Below are 21886 nucleotides of genomic sequence, written 5' to 3' on the forward strand. Positions count from 1 at the left end.
GCTCCATCCATTTTTCTTTCTTTTTTGAAACAGGTTCTTGCTAGGTTGCTGAGAGTCTTGCTAAATTGCTGAGGCTGTCCTCGAACCTCTGATCCTCCCGAGTCTTGGCCTCTGCAGTCTTGGGATTATAGGTATGCACCCTGAAAAATCTGCTGCTTTCTGGATTTCTTGGTGCTGCTACGCAAGCCCTGGCCAGACTTTACAGGCGTCCCGTTCTGCGGCCAGGAGAAAGGAACATCGTCTCAGCAGGTGCTGCGTGGCGTGCGGCACGGAGATGTAGCCTCCGGGCGTCTTGGCCGGCATAGATGTCTGAAGGCCGCTATCTTGGTCCTGGCCTTCGGTCTAGGACTGCTTCCCTGACCTGAAAAAGAACCTGGCAGAAAAAGGGGCATGGAGTGACTGGCGTTACCAGGCACTACGAAGTAGCTGAGGCCGGCCACAAAGCGCGATCCTCCAGTCTTGGCCTCCCGGACGCTGGGATTACAGGTGTGTGCCACTACGCCCGGCTGAGACCCTATTTTAAAATAAAAAATAAAACCAGGTCTGGTGGCACACGCTTGTATTCCCAGTACTTGGGAAGCTGAGACAGGAGGATCACAGATTCACAGCCAGCCACAGCTACTTAGGCCCTCTGCAACTTGGTGAGAACTTGTTTCAAAAATAGCCGGGCGTGGTGGCGCACGCTTGTAATCCCCGCGCTTGGGAGGCAGAGACAGGAGGATCGCGCAGGTTCGAAGCCAGCCGCGCGCGCTGGCTTAGGAGACCCTGTTTCCAAATATAAAATGTAAAAATAGGTCTGGGAGTGTAGCCCGGAGGTAGAAGGGCTTCCAGGAACCCCAGTACCACCAAAAAAATAAAATAAATTAAAAAAAAAATAAAGAATAGCCGGGTGTTGTGGCACACGCTTGTAATGCCAGCATTTGGGAGGCTGAAACCGGAGGATGGCGATTTGCGGACAGCCTCGGCTACTTAGGCTCTCTTCAACTGAGTGACACCCTGTTTCAAAATAAAGAATAAAAAACAGGGCAGGGGGTGTAGCTCAGAGGTCAAATGCCCCTGGGTTCCATCCCCAGACCACTAAAATAAAATAAAATAAAATAAAAGCTGGGCGTGGTGGCACACGCTTGTAATCCCAGCATTCTGGAGGCTGAGACTAGAGGATCATGGTTCGTGGACAACCTCATCTGTTTAGACCCTCCGCAACTTAGTGAGACCTTGTTTCAAAATAATAAAAAATAGGGCTCGGAGGTCGAATGCCAGTGGGTTCCATCCCAGTACCGCAACAACAACAACAAAAAGAATAAAAAATAGGGCTGGGGATATAGCTGGGAGGTAAAATGCCCCTGGGTCCCATCTCCAGTACTAGCGAAAGAAAGAAAAAAAGAAAAAACAAATAAAATGGGACTGGGGGTGTAGCTCGGAGGTAGAACGCCCATGGGTTCATCCCCAGTACCACGGGGATGAGCCCGGGAGTCTCCAGCAGCCTGTCCCTGGGCCCTGGATGGGGGCCGTGCTGGCCGCTCTCCTCTAAACCCCCACACCTGCTCGTCCCTGTCTCAGGAACTAGCACTCCCTCCCTGTCACCCCTGCCAGAAAGCTGGGAGTTGCCCCCAGCTCCCACCCTCTGCCACAGTTGAGTGGCTGCACCCCAAGTAAGTTCCCGAACCCCTCCTCATCCCCGCTGCCACCCCAAGGAGCCACCACCCTGAGCACACCGCCTCTGGCACCGCCCGTGGTCCGTACCCCTGGAGCCTGTGAGCCCGGCACACGTGGCCCAGCGCTGACTAAGTCATTCCCGGCTCCCCATTGTCCCCCGGACAAAGCCGGAAATCCTTCCTAGCGTGACCCACTTCTTCAGAGAGCAGTTCACTGACTCATTCCTTCATTCCAGTCCGCTCAGCGACCGTCAGCTTGCGGCCTCATTGAACACACGCCCTCAAACTGGCTCGTGCACAGTGCGAAAGTTTTACTTTTGCCATCGGAGGCTGCAGCCCCAACGAAGGGACCCACAGACAGACAGACAAATGGAATTCATGCCTCCCGGAAGCCTCAGTTAAGAGAGACACGGGCCAGCCAAAGCCCTGAGTGAACACTCAGACCCAGGCCTGGAGGAGGCGCCCTCAGTCTTACCTGGATGGCACTGCCTGTCCCTGCGCGGTCCCCAGCTGGTGTGCTAGGGACAAAGGCCGGCCAGCCCTCTACCGAGGGGAAGGGGTAGGAAGCCCTGTGTCAGCTTTGAGCCCAGGCTGTGTAAGTTAATGAACACACCTTCCCAGCGATAAAGCAAAATCTCGGATGAATCGGCTTTTTTTCTTTTTTGTGATACTAGGGATTGAACTCAGGGATATTCTACCTCTGAGCTACATCCCCAGCCCCATTTAGTGTTATGTATGTATGTATGTATGTATTTTATTTTGTGGTGCTGGGGATTGAACCAGGGGCATTCTACTTCTGAGCTACACCCTCAGCCTGATTTTTTATTCTTTATTTGGAAACAGGGTCTCACTAAGTTGTGGAGGGCCTAAGTAGCTGAGGTGGGCCACAAAACCTGATCCTTCTGTCTCGACCTCCCAGGCTATTTATTTATTTATTTATTTATTTATTGTGTGTGTGTGTGTGTGTGTGTGTGTGTGTGTGGTATTGTGGATGGAACCCAGGGGCCTACTACCTCCAGGCTACACTCCCAGACCTATTTTATATTTTGTTTGAAAACAGGGTCCAAGTTGCTGAGAGCCTCACTAAGTAGCTGAGGCTGCCTTCGAACCTGAGTGATCCTCCTGTCTCAGCCTCCCAAGTACGGGGATTATAAGCGTGCACCACCACACCCAGTGCCTTATTCTTTATTTATTTTTATTTATTTATTTTTATGGGTTTGGGGATGGAATCCAGGTGCATTTGACCTCCAAGCTACACCCTCTGCCCTATTTTTTACTTTTTATTTTGAAACAGGGTCTCACTAAGTTGCGGAGGCCTCACTGAGTAGCTGAGGCTGTCTGCGAACCAGGATTCCCTAGTCTCAGCCTCCCAAGTGCTGGGATGACGAGCCTGTGCCACCACGCCCGGCCCTTCCTTCCTTCCTTCCTTCATTCATTCATTCATTCATTCATTCATTTATTTATTTATTTTTAGTGGTACTGGGGGTAGAACCCCAGAGGCTTTCTACCTCGGGGCTATACTCCCAGACCTATTTTTTATATTTTTTATTTGGAAACAGGATCTCACCAAGTTGCTGAGAGCCTCACTAAGTAGCTGAGGCTGCCTTCGAACCTGCGCGATCCTCCTGTCTCAGCCTCCCAAGTGTGGGGATTATAAACGTGCCTACCACACCCGTCTTATTCTTTATTTTTTAAACAGGATCTTATTGAGTTGCAAAGGGCCTCACTAAGTAGCTGAGGTTGGCCGGGAACCGCGATCCTCCTGTCTCAGCCTCCTGAATGCTGGGATTACAAGCATGGGCCACCAATCTTGGCTCCCTATTTTATTATTAAAATTAATTAATTGCAGCCGGCGCATGCTTGTAATCTCCGCGCTTGGGAGGCTGACAGGAGGATTGCACAGGTTTGAAGCTAGCCACAGCTACTTAGTAAGGCTCTCAGCAACTTAGTGAGACTCTGTTTCCAAATAAAGTATAAAAAATAGGTCTGGGAGTGTAGCCTAGAGGCAGAAAGCCCCTGGGTTCCACTCCTGGTACCACCAAAAAAAAAATTTTTTTTTAATTAATTGCCAGGCGTGGCGGAAACAGGAGGATCACGCTGGTTCGAAGCCAGCCTCAACTACTTAGGCTCTCAGCAACTTAGTGAGACTTGCTTCCCAATAAAATAGAAAATTGGTCTGGGAGTATAGCCCGAAGGTAGAAAGCCTCTGGGTTCCATCACCAGCACCACACACACACAAAAAAAGGATAAAAAAATAGGGCTCGGGGTGTAGCTTGGAGGTAGAATGCCCCTGGGTTCCACCTCTAATACCAATAAACAAATAAATGATAATCAATAAACAAATAAATAAAAAATCAATAACTGAGGGGTTACTTGGACACAACCGCGGTAGAACAGGATAACTCAGCCAGCGAGGGCCGTGGGTGATTTGTGGCTGGAGGCAGGCAGCCCGGCTCTGCAGGACAAAGGATGGCTCACATCCCAGCTGGAGGGAGTGGGAGGTGCAGGATTCCAGCCCAGGCTTGGAACAGCCTGCGACAGAAAACCTGGGGGTGTGGCGCAGGGGCAGAGCGCTGGCCCAGCCCACGCTCGCCTGGCCCAGCCCCCAGCAGCGCAAAGATAGCTCGTCCATTTCTTTTTATTTTCTGGAACTTTCCATTTCATATTTTAGGACTGTGGTTGACTGCGGTTAATTGAAACCATGGAAAGTGAATAAGTATAACTGTATTAATAACAGGTTGAGCCAGGCGTGGTGGCACACGCCTGTCATCCCAGGACTTGGGAGGCTGAGACAGGAGGATCGCGGGCTCACGACCAGCCTCAGCCACTTAGTGAGGCCCTCTGCAACTGAGTGAGACCCTGTTTCCAAATAAAAGAATAAAATAGGGCTAGGGAGTGTAGCTCTGAGGTAAATGCCCCTGGATTCCAACCCCAGTACCACAAAAATAAATAAATAAAATAGGGCTGGGTTGCAACTCAGTGGTGGATGTGAGACTGAGTTCAATTCTCAGTACCCAAAAAGAAAGGGCGGGCGCCTGGTGGGATGGCGGCACGCACTGCACACTTGATATCCCAGCATTTGGGAAGCTGAGGCAGGAGAATCAAGGTTTGAGGACAACCTCAGCTACTTAGACCCTCTGCAACTCAGTGAGACCCTGTTTCAAAATAAAGAATAAAAATTAGGGCCGGGGGTTGAGCTTGGAAGTCGAATACCCCGGGTTCCATTCCCAGTACTGCAAAAAGAAAAGAAAAGAAAAGAAAAGAAAAGAAAGAAAGAAAGAAAGAAAGAAAGAAAGAAAGAAAGAAAGAAAGAAAGAAAGAAGAAAAAGAAAACTAACAATAACCAGGCATCGTGGTGCAAGCTTATAATCTCAGCTCTTGGGAGGCTGAGACAGGAGGATCGCAAGTTTAAAGCCAGTCTCAGCAACTTAGTGAGGCTCTCAGCAACTTATCAAGTCCCTGTTTCCAAGTAAAAAATAAAAAATAAGCTAGGTGTGGTGGCGCACGCTTGTAATCCCAGCATTCGGGAGGCTGAGACTAGAGGATCGTGGTTCGTGGACAGCCTCAGCTACTTCGTGAGGCCCTCTGCAACTCAGTGAGGCCCTGTTTCAAAATAAATTGGGCAGGGAGTGTAGCTCAGAGGTCAAATGTCTCTAGGTTCCATCCCCAGACCCACAATACATAAATAATAAATAAATAATAATAAATTTAAAAATTGGTCTGGGGGTATATCCCAGAGGTAGAATGCCCATGGATTCCATCCTCGGTACCAATAATAAATAAATAAATAAATAAATAAATAATAAATAAATAAATAAATGAAGGAATTGGAGTCCTCTCTCCAGCTCCCCAGAGCTCATGGCCGTGTGCCCAGGTGGTACCCTGCTGTCCGGTGGACATCAATATTAAGATGTGCTGGCATCAATCTTGTTATTAGTTGCACACCACACCAGGAGAGAAAGGCTGTCCCGACCCCGCAGCTGGCCAGCCAGCGTCCCCTGCCCGCACCGCTCCCTCGGCCGCCATACGGTGGCGGGGCCGAGAGGGACTCACAGCTTCTTCACGATGGTCTTCTCGGCCTTGTTGCCATTGGTACTGCCGGCCCCGGAGTCTTTTCCTCTTTGCGCCCCTGTGCCTTCTCTTGGTGGAATCAGGCCACTGGGGAAGAGAGAAAACACATGAGCTGCCCTAAGGGGGGGGTCTCTGATCTGCAGCTAAGGAGGTGAAGGGTGTGTGCATGTGTGCGTGTATGTGTGTGCGTACGTGTGTGTGTGTGTGCGTGCATGTGTGTGTGTGTTCCTAAGGATAGAACCCAGGGGCGGTCTACCTCCAAGCTACACCCCCCAGACCAATGTTATTTCTGTTTTTTTTTTTTGTTTTTTTTTTTTTGGTGTGTGTGGTACTGGGGGCTTTTCTACCTCCGGGCTATACTCCCAGACCTATTTTATATTTTATTTGGAAACAGGGTCTCACTAAGTTGCTGAGAGCCTCACTAAGTAGCTGAGGCTGGCTTCGAACCTGCGCGATCCTCCTGTCTCCGCCTCCCAAGTGCTGGGATTACAAGCGTGACCACACACCCGGCTCTGACATGGAGCTACACCCCCATTCCTTTGCAGCTCATTTGTTTGTTTGTTTGTTTGTTTGTTTGTTTGTTTTTGTAGTACAGGGGATTGAACCCAGTGGCATTCTATATCTGAGCTACACCTCTAGTCCTATTTTTTTAAATTAATTAATTGATTAATTGGCTCATTTATTTAGTGGTACTGGGGACCAAACTCATTGGCTTTCTGATCCAGTTACAGATAATTTTATAATGTAAAGCAGCCATTTAAAAGGTTAAAACACAGCCAGGCGTGGTAGCACACGCTTGTAATCCCCGCGCTTGGGCGGCTGAGACAGGAGGATCACAGTTTGTGGACAGCCTCAGCTACTTAGTGAGGCCCTCTGCAACTCAGTGAGACCCTGTTTCAAAATAAAGAATAAAAAAATAGGGCTGGGAGGCCGCACGTGTGTGGTGGCGCACGCTTGTAATCCCTGCGCTTGGGAGGCGGAGACAGGAGGATCGCGCAGGTTCATCATCAGCCTCGCTGGCTTAGGAGACCCTGTTTCCAAATAAATGAAAAATATAAAATAGGCCTGGGAGTGTAGCCCAGAGGTAGAAGGGCTTCCAGGAACCCCAGTACCACCAAAAAAAAAAAAAAGAGGGCTGGGGTTATAGCTCAGAGGTAGAATGCCCTGGGTTCTATCCCCAATACAGCAAATATAAATAAATAAATAAATAAATAAATAAATAAATAAATAAATAAATGGTTAAAACAGTCCGCTTCCTACTCTTTGCAGCCTGCGGTAAGCAACCCTGCTCTGGATTGGCATGGCAATAAAGATAAGATACAGGCTGTCACTAGGAAAGTTGCAAACCTTAAAACTTCCAAGGCCATGGGCCTGGGAAGAGCTGAAAAAAAAAAATTAGCCTCTCACAAAAGATGCTGACAAAGCGTGGGCTTTGGACCTGAGAACTCAGCAACCCAGATACGGAAGCCCAGAGAGGAGAGCCAAGGTGAGGCTGAGGCGCCTGGGGGCACTCCGTTTCTTTGTCCTCGCTGGCAGATGCTTTTCTCTCTCCTCCCTCCCTCTCGCTCTGCTTGTGAAAAAATTTGCTTAAGCCTTGCAGTTAAAGGACATCTCCAAGCTTTCCATCCTTTTTTTTTTTTTTTGCAGGTTTGGGGATGGAAACCCAGGAGCATTTGACCTCCGAGCTACACTCCCTGCCCATTTTTTAAAAATTATTATTCTTTATTTTGAAACAGGGCCTCACTAAGTTCCAAAGGGCCTCACTAAGCAGCTGAGGCTGTCCGCGAACCATGATCCTCCGGTCTCAGCCTCCCGAAAACTGGGATTACAAGCGTGCGCCACCACGCCCGGCTTCTCTATCCTAAATTAGCCTAGGAGAAGAATCGAATCGGCAGCCGGTGGCTGGCAGACTGTCCAAAACTGTTACAATTCTACCCCTGAGCGACACCCCCAGACCTATTTTTTATTCCTTATTTTGAAACAGGGTCTCACTGAGTTGCAAAGGGCCTCACTGAGTAGCTGATGCTGTCTGCGAACCCAGATCCTCCTGTCTCAGTCTCCCAAATTCTGGGATGACAAGTGTGATCCACCACATTCGGCTCTTATTTATTTTATTTTATTTATTTATTTATTTATCGGTGGTACTGAGAATGGAACCCAGAGGCTTTCTACCTCCAGGCTATACTCCCAGACCTTTTTTTTTTTTTTTTTTTTTTTGGGAAACAGGGTCTCACTAAGTTGCTGAGAGCCTCACTAAGTAGCTGAGGCTGGCTTCGAAACTGCGCGATCCTCCTGTCTCAGCCTCCCAAGCACAGGGATTACAAGCGTGCGCCACCATGCCCGGCTTTATCCTTTATTTCAAAATGGGGCCTGAATTGCAAAGGGCTAAGTAGGAGCTGAGGCTGTCCTCAAATGGTGATCCTCTTGTCTCAGCCTCCCAAATGCTGAGATTACAAGCGTGCGCCACCACACCTGGCTTCCATTTTATTTTTTATTTGAAATCAGGGTCTCGAAGCCGGGCGTGGTGGTGCACGCTTGTAATCCCAGCATTTGGGAGGCTGAGACAGGAGGATCGCGGTTCACAGACAGCCTCAGCTACTTAGTGAGGCCCTTCGCAACTCAGTGAAACCCTGTCTCAAAATAAAGAATAAAAAATTGGGCAGGGGGTGTGGCTCGGAGATAGAATGCCCTTGGGTTCCATCCCCAGACCCAGAAAAAAGTAAAATAAATAAAATAAAGACTAAAAAATAAGGCAGAGGCCGTAGCTCACACGCAGGTAGAATGCCCCTGGGTTCCATCCCCAGTACTGCAAAAAAAAAAAAAAATACAAAATACAGCTGGGGGTGTAGCTCAGAGGTAGAATGCCCCTGGATTCCATCCCAGTACTGCAAATAATAAAATAAAATAATAAATGAAAGCAGGGTCTCACTAGGTTGCTGTGGGCCTGGCCAAACGGCTGAGGCTGGGTTTGAACCCGCAGCCCTCCTGTCTCGGCCTGCACGTACAGGGCCCACTGGGCTGCCCACCTTTTGTAGCACTGCAACTCCTCCTGCACCAGCAGCAGCTGAGACTTGAGCAGATTGCGCTCCTGCAGCACGTCCCGCAGCTCCTGCAGGGTGAAGCGCGGCCGGTTGGGGTCCGACAGGTCAACCACCATTTGGTCTGGTCCCAGGTTCACCTGGAAGAGAAGGTGCCAGTTGCTGTGCTGCCCCCTGGCCGCGGACTGTCCATCCCAGGTCGGGAAGATCTGTTCCGAGGCCCCAGGAGCCCTGGGAGCTGAGGAGGTGCTTCTTGGTGGACAGTAAAGAAACCAAGGCAAGCCAGCCCCTGCAGTGCACACCTGTAGTCCCAGGACGTGGGAGGCTGAGACAGGAGGATCGCCATTTGGAGGGCAGCCTCAGCATTTTAGCCAGGCCCTCTCCAATTTAGTGCTACCCTGTTTCAAAGTAAAAAAATTAAAGCCGGGCATGGTGGCGCACGCTTGTAATCCCAGCATTTGGGAGGCTGAGACTGGAGGATCATGGTTTGTGCATAGCCTCAGCTACTTAGTGAGGCCCTCTGCAACTCAGTGAGACCCTGTTTCAAAATAAAGAATAGAAAATAAGGCAGGGGGTATGGCTCAGAGGTCGAATGCCCCTGGGTTCCATCCTCAGACCAAAAAAACAAAAAAAAGGAATAAAAAATAAGGCTGGGGGGGTGTAGCTTGGAGGTCAAATGCCCCTGGGTTTCATCCCTAAGGAGAAAAGGAGACACCATTTATTTTATATTATTTATTTATTTTTATTTTTTTGTGGGTCTGGGGATGGAACCCAGGGGCATTTGACCTCCGAGCTATACCCCCTGCCCTGTATTTTATTTTTTATTTTGAAACCGGGTCTCACTGAGTTGCAGAGGGCCTCACTAAGTAGCTGAGGCTGGCTGCGAACCATGATCCTCCGGCCTCAGCCTCCCGATTGCTGGGATTACAAGCGTGCGCCACCACGCCCGGCTACACCGTTTATTTTATAAACTGTCTAGTAGAACTAAACATTCGTCCCCCTAATTCATGTCATTTTGCCTAACCCCATTCAAGTTTTCAACTCAGGGTTCTGGAGAACAAACCCAGGGGTACTCTACCACTGAACTACAACCCCAGCCCTTGGTTTTTATTATTTATTTATTTATTTATTTATTTATTTATTTATTTTGCCACACTGGGATGGAACGCAGTGGCATTTTACCTCTGAGCTACACCCCAGGCAGCCCTATTTTTTTATTCTTTTTTTTTTTTTTTTTTTTTTGCGGTACTAAGGATAGAACCCAGGGGCACTCTACCTCTGAGCTACACCCCTAGTCCTATTTTTTATTCTTTATTTTGAAACAGGGTCTCACTGAGTTGCAGAGGGCCTCGCTAAGTAGCTGAGGCTGTCCGCAAACCACAATCCTCCTGTCTCAGCCTCCCAAATGCTGGGTGGGATTCCATGTGTGTGCCACCACGCCCGGCTTCCTTTGGTGTTTTATTATCAGATGGTCTCATTAAGTTGCTGAGTTTGGCCTTGAACCTGTTATGATCTCAGCCTCTCAAGTACTGGGATTACACGTGTCCACATGGCTCCTACTACCATTCTATATTTAATTTTAATTTTATTTTATTTTGTGGTACTGGGGATGGAACCCAGAGGCATTCTACCTTTGAACTACATTCCCAGCCCTATTATTATTATTATTATTATTATTATTATTATTATTAATTATTATTATTTATTTTGTGTTTGTGGTACTGGGGTGGAACCCAGAGGCTTTTCTACCTCCAGGCTATACTCCTAGACCTATTTTATACTTTATTTGGAAACAGAGTCTCACTAAGTTGCTGAGAGCCTCACTAAGTAGCTGAGGCTGGCTTCGAACCTGTGCGATCCTCCTGTCTCAGCCTCCCAAGCGCAGGGATTACAAGCGTGCACCACCACACCCAGCCCTATTTTATTATTTTATGCAGAATTGGGGACTGAATCCAGGAGCCTTCTAACTCTGAGTTACACACCCCAGCCCTATTTTTTATTCTTTATTTTGAAATATGGTCTTATTAAGTTGTGGAGGGCTCAAGTGGCTGAGGCTGATTATGAACGCGTGATCTCCGTTTTAGCCTCCCAAGTATGTACTGGGATTACAAGTATACACCACCACCTCCTGGCTTTAATTCTTTTATTTTTGAAACAGGGTGTCACTGAGGTGCAGGGCATCTTACTAAATATCTGAGGCTGACCGTGAACCTGTCATCCTCCTGTCTCAACCTCCCAAGAACTGAGATTACAAACTTCTACCACCACACCTGGCTTATCATTCTTCTTCTTTTTCTTGCATTATTATTATTATTATTATTATTATTATTATTATTTATTTGCACTAGAATTTGAACTTAAGTTCATTCTTCCTCTGATCTACAACTCCAGCCCAATTTTATTTATTTATTCTTTTTTTTTTTTTTTTGCGGTCCTGGGAATTGAACCCAGGGGCATTTTACCTCTGAGCTACAACCCCAGCTCGACTTTTTATTTTTATTTTGAAACGGTCTCACTGACTTGTGCGGAGGGCCTCACTAAATTGGTGAGGCTGGTCGCGAACCTGTGATCCTCCTGCCTGAGCCTCCCAAGCCAGGAGTTTGTGGGTGTGCGCTGAGATGGCTGCCCGACCCCTGTTCTTAAGCCTCTGGTTTGGGGAGAAAATGTGTCATCTCATGGACTTCCTGATAGCACGTGTCCCCTGAGCTCCTCGTGGGAAATCACCCGAGCCGACCACAGGTTCCGGCCATGACGGAGCTGCTTCTGCATCCTGCGCCTGGCGATTACAGGAGAGGTAGGACCGAAAGGCTCAGAGTCTTGGGCCAGGAATTTAACTTTTTCTTTTTTTGTCTTTAGAACTGAACCTTGAACCCAGAGATGGTCTGCCTTATTTTATAAACCTGCAGCCTTATTTTTGCAGTACTGTGGATGGAACCCAGGGGCATTCTACCTCCAAGCTCTACCCCTAGCCCTATTTTATTATTATTATTATTTATCTGGAAACTGAGTTGCAATGACCTTCACCGAGTAGCTGAGTCTGTCCGCTAACCGCAATCCTCCGGTCTCAGCCTCCAAATGCCGGGATCACAAGTGTGCGCCACCACGCCCGGCTGAAAGGTATTTTGTAAAACTGAATTATAACACACTTACAGTACAGTTGACTAGTCTTGAGTTATTAGATTAATGATTATCATGGTGGTGGTGGTGGTGGTGTGTGTGTGAGTGTGTGTTATACTGGGGATTGAACTCAGGGCATTCTGTCGCTGAGTTTCTGAGCTATGTCCTCAGCCCTATTTTATTTTGGGCTTCCTTAAGTGGCTGAGGCTAGCCCAGAACCTGCGATCCTCCTGTCTCAGCCTCCTGAGCACTGGGATTACGAGCATGCGCCCCCATGCCTGGCCACATTTATGATCTTTGACATAGGTAGACACCTGTAGAACCATCCCTGATTAAGGTCCGAACACTTCTAGCTTCTACCAAAGCCTCTGGGTTGCACCCCCAGTACCACCAAGGAAGGAAGGAAGGAAGGAAGGAAGGAAGGAAGAAAGAAAGAAAGAAAGAAAGAAAGAAAGAAAGAAAGAAAGAGAGAAAGAAAAGTAATAAATGCTGGGATCACAAGTGTGCTCTACCACACCTGGCTGAAAGGGATTTCGTAAAACCTTCTGCCTCCTATACATACAGCGCTACAGCTTCTTCTGTCTGTTTCTGAATTGTCTATAAATATACAGTAGGTTTTGTTCTTCTCCAGGTGACCCCCCTGACATTCAGACACACTGATGTGTGTTTCGGTATTCCCTTCTTTTTCATTGCTGTCTGATACTCCATGGCGGGTACATACCACAATGTAAATGTAAATTTTTTTTTTGCGGGTCTGGGGATGGAACCCAGGGGCATTCGACCTCCGAGCTACACCCCCTGCCCTATTTTTTATTCTTTATTCTGAAACCGGGTCTCACTGAGTTGCAGAGGGCCTCACTAAGTAGCTGAGGCTGTCCGCGAACCGCGATCCTCCTGTCTCAGCCTCCCGAATGCTGGGATTACAAGCGTGCGCCACCACGCCCGGCTGTAAATGTAAATTTTTAAAAACTCTATTCTGTTGCCCAGGAGTTGTTTCCATTCTGGCTCAATTATGACTTAAAGCTGCCCCCCCCCCCGCCTTGTGGTACTGGGAATTGAATCCTGGGAGCTTCTACCTCCGGCCTTATTTTATTTTGAAACAGGATCAAATAGTGATGAGAGCCTCACTCGGCAGCTGAGGCTGTCCTCCAACCTGCGATCCTCCGTCTCGGCCTCCCAAGGACTGGATTACAAGCCTGCACCACCGCGGCCGGGCACTGCCGCGCCTGGCCCTCGAGGGCCGGGGTCCGGTCCGCGGCGGCGCTGCCCTGGCCACTCACCTCCCCTGGGCCGGCCGGGCCGGCGCCGCGCAGCCCCGCGACCTCCAGCCGGAGGCTGTCCCTCTCCAGGCGCAGCGCCTCGGCCTCCAGGCTGCTGCGGCTCGCCAGCGCCTCCAGCATCTCCAGCACGCGGACGATCTTGAACTGCAGGCGCGTCACGCGGGGGTCGCCGCCCAGGGCCATCAGCTCGCGGCCCACCACGTAGGAGATGTCGTACACGTCCTCGGCGGTCAGCTGGAAGGGGCTCTTGCCCAGCGCCCCCTCGGGGCCAGCCTCGCCCTCCTCCCCCTCCTCCTCCCGCAGAGGGGGCTCCTCCATGGCCGCGCAGACCCCTCGGAGTGGCCAGAAGTTCAACTTCCCCAGGCGCTCAGCCCTGGCCGCGGGGTCGGGACCCGCCGGCCCAATGAGCGCGGGCCTGGGAGCTCGCCACGCCCACGGAGGGGAGGGGCCGCCCCGGGCCCCGCCCCGGCGACGCGCGGCCGGACGCGTTCCCATGGAGACGGGGGCGTGGTCTCCGGGAGGGCTGGGAGCGCACCACTCTTTCCCTCTGCAATGGGTAGCTTTCCAGACGTATTATTTGCATCGTGTGGGAGGGGAGGCCCGGGTCTCTAGTGGGAGGTGTTTTCTAAGGCCCGGAGTAAAGCAGAAAACAGCTGTTCTAGCCGGACGCGCTGACGCACGCCGGACGGACGTCCCCATCCTTGGGAAGCCGAGACGGGAGGGTCGCGGCTTGGGGGCCAACCTCAGCAATTTAGGGAGACTTTGTTTAAGGTAAAGAAATAAAGAGCCGGGCCTGGGTGGCGCACGCTTGTCATCCCAGCATTCGGGAAGCTGAGACCGGAGGGTCGCGGTTCGAGGACAGCCTCAGCTACTTAGTGAGGCCCTCTGCAACTCAGTGAGACCCGGTTTCAAAATAAAGAATAAAATATAGGGCTGGGGGTGGAGCTCGGAGGTCGAATGCCCCTGGGTTCCATCCCCAGATCTGCATAAATAAATAAAGTAAAATAAACCCAGCATGATCGCGCACATCTGTAATCTCAGTACTTGGGAGGCTGAAACAGGAAGATTGCAGATACAAGCACAGCGTCAGCAAGTAGTGAGACTCTCATCAATCTAGCCAGACTCTGTTTCAAAATAATAATAAAATACGAGCCCCCCCCCCCCCCCCGTGGTGGCACACGCTTGTAATCCCAGCATTCGGGAGACTGAGACAGGAGGTTCTCAGTTCATGGCCAGCCTCAGGTACTTAGCGAGGGCCTCTGCAACTCAGTAAGACCCTGTTTCAAAATAAAGAATAAAAAATAGGCCGGGCGTGGTGGCACACGCTTGTAATCCCTGCGCTTGGGAGGCTGAAACAGGAGTTCATGCAGTTTCGAAGTCAGCCTCAGCTACTTAGTGAGGCTCTCAGCAACTTAATGAGACCCTGTTTCCAAATAAAATATAAAAAAAAGGTCTTGGGAGTACAGCCCGGAGGTAGAAAGCCTCTGGGTTCCAACCCCAGTACCACCAAAAAAAAAAAAAAAAAAGAATAAAAAATAGGGCTGGAGTGGAGCTCAGAAGTCAAATGCACCTGGGTTCCATCCCTAGTACCGCAAAAAATAACAAAATAAATAAAAATAAAATAGGGTCAGGGTATAGCTGGGAAGTAGAATGCCCTTAGGTTCAATCCCCAGTACCCCCCCCCAAAAAAATCTGACAATCAGTTGGTAGACTCTCTCTCTGTCGGAACACAGGAGCTTTCTACCTGTAACCTACACTATCAGGCCTTAAAAAATTTTTTTTTAATTTTGAAACAATTGTTACTGAGGGTTTCACTAAGTTACTGAGGATGGTCTGGAACCTAAAATCCTCCTGTTTCCAACTCCCAAGTACTGGGGTTACAGGAAGAGCCACGGTACTGGGACCAACCTGGCTTTAAAGCAGAGGTTCCTAAAGTGTTGACCTGTGGCCCGCAGCAATAGAAGCACCTGTCAACTTTTTTGGGTTTTTTTAATTTTCTTTCTTTCTTTCTTTCTTTCTTTCTTTCTTTCTTTCTTTCTTTCTTTCTTTCTTTCTTTCTTTCTTTTGGTGCTGGGGATTGAACCCAGGGGCATTCTACCTCTGAACTACACACCCAGCCCTATTTTGTTCTTTATTTGGAAAAAAAAAAGTCTTGCTCAATTGCTGAGAGCCTTGCTGAATTGCTGAGGCTGGCGTGAATCCAGGATCCTCTGAAGTACAGGATTACAAGCGTGGGCCACCACACCTGGTTTGTAAACTTTTTAGAAATGTAAATTCTCAGAGCTGGAAGTGCAAAGCCCTGGGTTCCATCCACAACACCAAAACAAACAGAAAGAAAGAAAGAAAAGAAACAAAACCTACTAAAAATGAAATGCAAATTCTCAACCCACTAAACCAGAAACTTTGGGGAGGAGGCCAATCTGTGTTTTAATAGACCTTTAGGTAATTTTTGTGTGTGTATGTGGTACTGGAGATGGAACCTAGGGACCTTCTACCTCTGGGCTACACTCCCAGACCTATTTTATGTTTTATTTGAAAACAGGGTCTCACTAAGTTGCTGAGAATCTCAGTAAGCAACTGAGGCTGGCTTTGAATCTGTGATCCTTCTGTCTCAGCCTCCCAAGCGCGGGGATTACAAGTGTGCGCCACCATGCCCAGCCTCCTCTAGGTAATTCTAACACACACCGATATTTGAAAAACAGAGTGTGCTCCAGGTACAGTGGAAGCTGAGACAGGAGGATTGCAGGTTTGAAAACAGCCTCAGCAACCTATCAAGATCCTGTTTCAAAACAAATAATAAACTGGGCGTGGTGGCGCATGCTTGTAATCCCCGCGCTTGGGAGGCGGAGACAGGAGGATCGAGCTGGTCCGGAGCCAGCTCGCTGGCTTAAGAGACCCTGTTTCCAAATTTTTAAAAAAAGTATAAAATGGGTCTGGGAGTGTAGCCCGGAGGTAGAAGGGCTTCCAGGAACCCCAGTACCACACACACACAAAAAAAAACCCAAACAAACAAAAACAACAACAACAAAAATAAATAAAGAATAAGCCATGTGTGGTGGTGCACACCTATAATCCTAATACTTGGGAGGCAGAGACAAGAGGATGGCAGGTTTGCCAACAGCCTCAGCAAGTAGTGAGCCTCTCATTAACCTCAGGAGACCCTAGATATCACAATAAAATAAAATCGAGCTGAGGGTATAGCTTAGAGGTAGAATGCCTCTGGTTCAATTTCCAGTACCACAAAAACAAAATCAAGCTAGGCATGGTGGTGCATGCCTGCAAAACACACACACACACACACACACACACACACACACACACACACACACCAGTGTCTCACATAGAATAAATACTCAATTGATGTTGGCTACTACTCTGAACAACCTTGATTGCCAAATAGAAAATAAGAAATTTCTCAACTTTACATAATTTCTTGAGAACAAAGAAAAACTGGGTCAATAGCACACATCCAATATGTCTACAACAAAACTACAAAAAGTTCATAATGGCTGGGCGTGGGGGTGCACTCTTGTAATCCTAGTACTTGGGAGGCTGAGACAGGAGGATCACAGGTTCAAGGCCAGGCTCAGCTACTTAGCAAGTCCTTAAGCAACTTAGTGAGACTCTGTTTCAAAATATAAAAATAAAATAGGGTCTGGAGGTGTAGCTCAGAGGTAGAATGCCCCTGGGTTCCATCCCCAGTACCACACACATACAAAAAAAAAAAAAAAAAGACAAGACAGGAGGAAGTGAAATTAAAAAAAAAAAAAGTGGGTGGTTCACACTTGATAAAAATGGTACTGTATTTAGTGGGCATGTCCACAAAGAGGAAAGTTCCCCCGGGGTGAGCATCCCGTCCTGCGTGGCCCTCAGGTGGAGGGTTCCGGTTCTCTGGGTTCTCTGACCATCAGGGGCACCTGTGCTTCCTGAGAGGCACATTCCTGCCGGCTTCCTTCCTGTTTTCCACACCAGATTCAAGCCTTGACCTACGCTTCAGTCATCAAGGAAACAGCACGGAGTTTTGAAGGGTTCTCAAGCTGGTTTAAACGCCTGCAACCCCGGGTCAAGGGTTTCATCTTTAGGCATCTAACTCGCAGGTCTAAGGCTGGGCAGTGGGAAGGGTGCTGAACTGGGCTCTTGTCTTGAGTCTGTTTGCGGAAGGGAACTTGTCATGGAAAAAACACAATAACTTTTGTGGGTTCTTGGCTTCTGTGGCGAAAAGAATTTCAACACGCGCCAGTCAGAGATACAGGCAGACGTTTTACTTATGAAATCGAGGGATTCGAGGGGGAAGGCAGGCCATCTTAAGAGCTGGAGAGCCTCCGAGTAAGAGCAGGAGAGTCTTTGTAGCTTTCTCCGTTCTTTTATGGAACTTCAGTGAGCTGGTAGATGGGCTCCGGCACTGGAAGTCTAGACTCGCGTAGTCTTTAAATTCTCCTGGCAAGAAGAGGTGATGGGTGGCTGGTGTAGGAACTTTGTCTTCTTCCTCACAGACCCTTTGTTTACTAGGCATCTCAGCAATTTCAGGTGGGAAAAGGGGGCAATTGTGATTTTTTTTTTTTTGGTGGTACTGGGGTTCCCGGAAGCCCTTCTACCTCCGGGCTACACTCCCAGACCTTATATATATATATGAAACAGGGTCTCTTAAGCCAGCACAGCTGGCTTTGAAGCTGTGCGATCCTCCTGTCTCCGCCTCCCAAGCACGGGGATTACAAACTGGCACCACCACGACCGGCGGGGGCCATTGTGATTAAGGAGGCTTCTGCCCAAGACACACCCTATAGGAGTTAAAAATTATGACTTTTAGCCGGGCGTGGTGGCGCACGCTTGTCATCCCAGCATTCGGGAGGCTGAGACAGGAGGATCGCGGTTCGCGGACAGCCTCAGCTACCTAGTGAGGCCCTCTGCAACTCAGTGAGACCCGGTTTGAAAATAAAGAATAAAAAATAGGGCAGGGTGTGTAGCTCGGAGGTCGAATGCCCCTGGTTCCTCCCCCAGACCCGCAAAAAAAAAAAAAAAAAAAATTATGACTTTTCCAGATTCTTTTTTTTTTTTTTTTTGTAGTACTAGGGATGGAACCCAGGGACTTTCTACCTCTGAACTACACTTCCAGACCTACTTTATCTTTTTATTTTGGATACAAGGTCTCACTAAGTTGCCAAGAGCCAAGTAGCAGAGGCTGGCTTTGAATCTGTGTGATCTTCCTGTCTCAGCCTCCCAAGTGCGGAGATTACGAGCGTGCGTCACCACTCCCAGTACCTTTCCAGATTTTAAAACTATATTCTCCCTTCCCAATTTGTCTCCTTTCTATCTAAAAAAATTTATTTCTTCTATCGTACTGCATTTCCCCACCCCACCTGAGGCTTTTGGTCCCTAATCATGAGGGTTGATGAAGGACGAGGTTCCATCTTCTATAGCTTTTTCAGAGCTGCCAAGGGATGTAGGTCCTGCCTAGCCAGGGACCAAAAGTCTTGGCCTAACTGGTCTAAGGAGACGCGGGGAAGTCAGGGTTATGTATTGGCTGTAGAACCATCCTGGAAAAGAAGGTATAAACATGCGGGATATTAGGCCCTGACAGCAGTAAATCACACAACAGAAGAGTATCCCGATGCAAAGAATGCTGGCCAAGAAAATGAGAATTTCATTCCACCAAGATGTTAGTCAATTGCTGGGCGTGGTGGCGCACACTTGTAATCCCCGCCCTTGGGAGGCTGAACAGGAGGATCGCACAGGTTCGAAGCCAGCCTCACCTACTTAGGCTCTCAGCAATTTAGTGAGACCCTGTTTCCAAATAAAATATAAAACGCGTCTGGGAGTATAGTCTGGAGGTAGAAAGCCTCTGGGTTCCACCCCCAGTACCACCAAAAAAAAAAAAAAAAAGTTAGCCAATCATTTTATTTTTTCTTTTTGGCAATCATTTTTTGTTTTATTTTTATCTATTTATTTATTTTTGTAGTACTAGGGGTTAAACCCAGGGGTTTTTCTACCTCCAGGCTATACTCCCAGACTTCTATTTTATTTGGAAACAGGGTCTCACTAAATTGCTGAGAGCCTAAGGAGTGAGCTGGCTTTGAACCTGCGCGATCCTCCTGTCTCAGCTGCCCAAGCGCTGGGATTACAAGCGTCCGCCACCACGCCTGGCTCTCTTATTTTGAAACAGGGTCTCTCTGAGTTACCCCATGCTGTCCTCAAACCTGAGATCCTTCTGTTACAGCCTTCCAAGTACCCCCAAGGCTTAGGCCACACTGCACAGCTGGGAAGTAGAATTTTTATCTTTTTGGTATTGGGGGTTAAACCCAGGGGTATTCTACCTCCGAACTATACACCTAGTCCTATTTTATTTTGAAACAAGTTCTTGCTAGGTTGATGAGAGTCTCACTATTTGCTGAGGCCGTCCCCAAACCGTGATCCTCCTGTCTCAGCCTCCCAAGTACTGGGATTACAAGACTGTGCCACCATGCCCGTCAGAAATGGAATTTTAACCAGCTCCCACAATTCTGAAGTCAACGACCAGAAGCCAGCTTTGCAAGTGCTGCTTTGAGCTGGGCGAGGTGGCGCACGCCTGTCATCCCGGTACTTGGTAGGCTGAGGCAGGAGGATCACAGCTTCCTGACCGGTCTCAGCAAGTAGCAAGACTGTCAACACCCTAGCGAGACTGTTTCGAAAGAAAAAATAAGCCGGGCGTGGTGGCGCACGCTTGTAATCTCCCGCTTAGGAGGCGGAGACAGGAGGGTCGCGCAGGTTCGAAGCCAGCCGCGCGCGCTGGCTTAAGAGACCCTGTCTCCCAATAAAAATATAAAAAATAGGTCTGGGAGTGTAGCCCGGAGATAGAAGGGCTTCCAAAAACCCCAGTACCACAAAAAAAAAAAAAAAAAAGAAAGAAAGAAAGAAAGAAAGAATAAAATAGGAACCACACGTGGTATCACAAGTTTGTAATCCCAGCATTTGAGAGGCTGAGACAGGAGGATCACGGTTTGGGGACAGCCTCAGCAAATAGTGGGACTCTCATCAACCTAGCAAGACGGCCAGCCTCACCTACTTAATGAGGCCCTTTGCAACTCGGGGAGACCCTGTTTCAAAATAATAAATAAAAAATAGGGCTGGGGGTGGAGCTTGGAAGTAGAATGCCTATGGATTCCATCCCCAGTACAGCAGAAGGAAGAGAAAGAAAGAAAGAAAGAAAGAAAGAAAGAAAGAAAGAAGAAAGGAGGAAGAAGGAGAAGGAGAAGGAGGAGAAGAACCGCTTTCCGCCTTCCTTCGTATGGAAAGTGAGTTTATTAAGTCAAGGGCTGCTCTCACACCCACTAACTGAACTTTCGACACTTGTCGTTCGACTTAGCTGTTTTGTATTCGTGTAAAAAAAAACCACACACACACAGAAGCAAAGGAAGCCTCGTCCACTTTGGGAAGTTCACGCCCTGCGGCTCGAGGCCCGCGACTGGGTTTTTGAGCAGCCAGGTGTCCGCAGGGCCGTGGCGAATCTGCGGCTGCCGACAGAGGCGCGGCCGGGCGGGCGCAGTCTCCGCGTCTCCGGGAGGGTCTCCGCGACCCCGCGCTGTGCACAGGTGAGCCGGGCGCCTCCAGCCCGCGGCCCGCGGCCCGGGGGAGGACGGGGAGCGGCCCGGGGGAGGACGGGGAGCCGAGGGACGCGGCGCCCAACCGTGCGCGCGACGCCATGTTGGGACCTGGCAAAGTGGGGCACCTTCCTGGGGCGCGTTGCGGGGAGCGGGGTGAGCTCCGGGATGCAGGGATGGCCGCTGCCCCCAGCGCCCACCCCGAGGGTGAGGGGTAGGAGGAGCCGGCCCTGTGGGCCTGCGGCCAGCGCGTTGGGATTATGGTATTTCCGCCTTTGCCCAACTTCCGCCCTTACTTCCGCGGCGCCACTGCGCATGCTCCGCAGGGCGGACGGCTGCGTCTCGCTCTGTCCGGAAGAGCCCCCAGCTCTCACTCCTAACGCCCAGCGGAGAGACTTAAAACTTGTGCTTGTCACCCCGGCATTCGGGAGGCTGAGACAGGAAGATCGAGGTTCGTGGACAGCCTCAGCTGCTTAGGGCCTTTGCAATTCAGTGAGACCCTGTTTCAAAATAAAGGTAAAGCTTTATTTTTGGGAGGCTGAGGCAGGAGCATCGCGGTTTGCGGCCAGACTCATCTACCTTGTGAGGCCCTTTGCAGCTCAGTGAGACCCTGTTTCAAAACAGAGAATAAAAAACAGCCTCAGCTACTTAGTGAGACCCTGTCTCAAAATAAAGTATAAAAAATAGGGCAGGGGGTGTAGCTTGGAGATCAAATGCCCTTGGGTTCCATCTCCATACCCGCAAAATAAATAAAAATAAGTAATGAATAAATAAAAAAATAGGGCTGGAGGTGTAGCTCGGAGGTAGAATGCCCTGGGTTCCATCCCCAGTACTGGGTGGGTGGGATAAAAAAGAAAGAAATTAAGAAAAGGAAGAATAAAAACTAAGGCTGGGCGTGTAGCTCAGAGGTAGAATGCCTCTGGGTTCCATCCCCAGTACTGCAAAAACTAAAATAAATAAATTAAAACTAGGGCTGGAGGTGTAGCTCGGAGGTAGAATGCCCTGGGTTCCATCCGTAGCACCACAAAAAAAGAAAAAGAAAAAAAAGCCCAGGCACAGCCCAGGTCTCCCCGAGGGAGCCCGCAGGGTGCTGCGGCGGCGGCTGCGGGTCTGTCTCACCGCCCCTTCCCCTCCAGCACTCCCCCGGCGCC

At 49.2% G+C, this 21886-nt stretch overlaps 1 protein-coding gene across 1 annotated transcript; it reads right to left on the bottom strand.

The window, feature by feature from the left end:
• Window positions 1-342: 342 nt before the first annotated feature.
• Window positions 343-13479, bottom strand: RILPL2 (Rab interacting lysosomal protein like 2; the record flags this gene model as incomplete). The annotated part of the gene is made up of 4 exons (XM_080717597.1): window positions 343-373; window positions 5709-5813; window positions 8753-8904; window positions 13162-13479. 4 exons carry the CDS (start codon window positions 13477-13479, stop codon window positions 343-345), a joined length of 606 nt encoding a protein of 201 aa, XP_080573723.1.
• Window positions 13480-21886: the final 8407 nt, after the last annotated feature.

The sequence above is a fragment of the Muscardinus avellanarius genome, assembly GCF_963383645.1.
Source record: "Muscardinus avellanarius genome assembly, chromosome: 21".
Taxonomy (NCBI): domain Eukaryota; kingdom Metazoa; phylum Chordata; class Mammalia; order Rodentia; family Gliridae; genus Muscardinus; species Muscardinus avellanarius.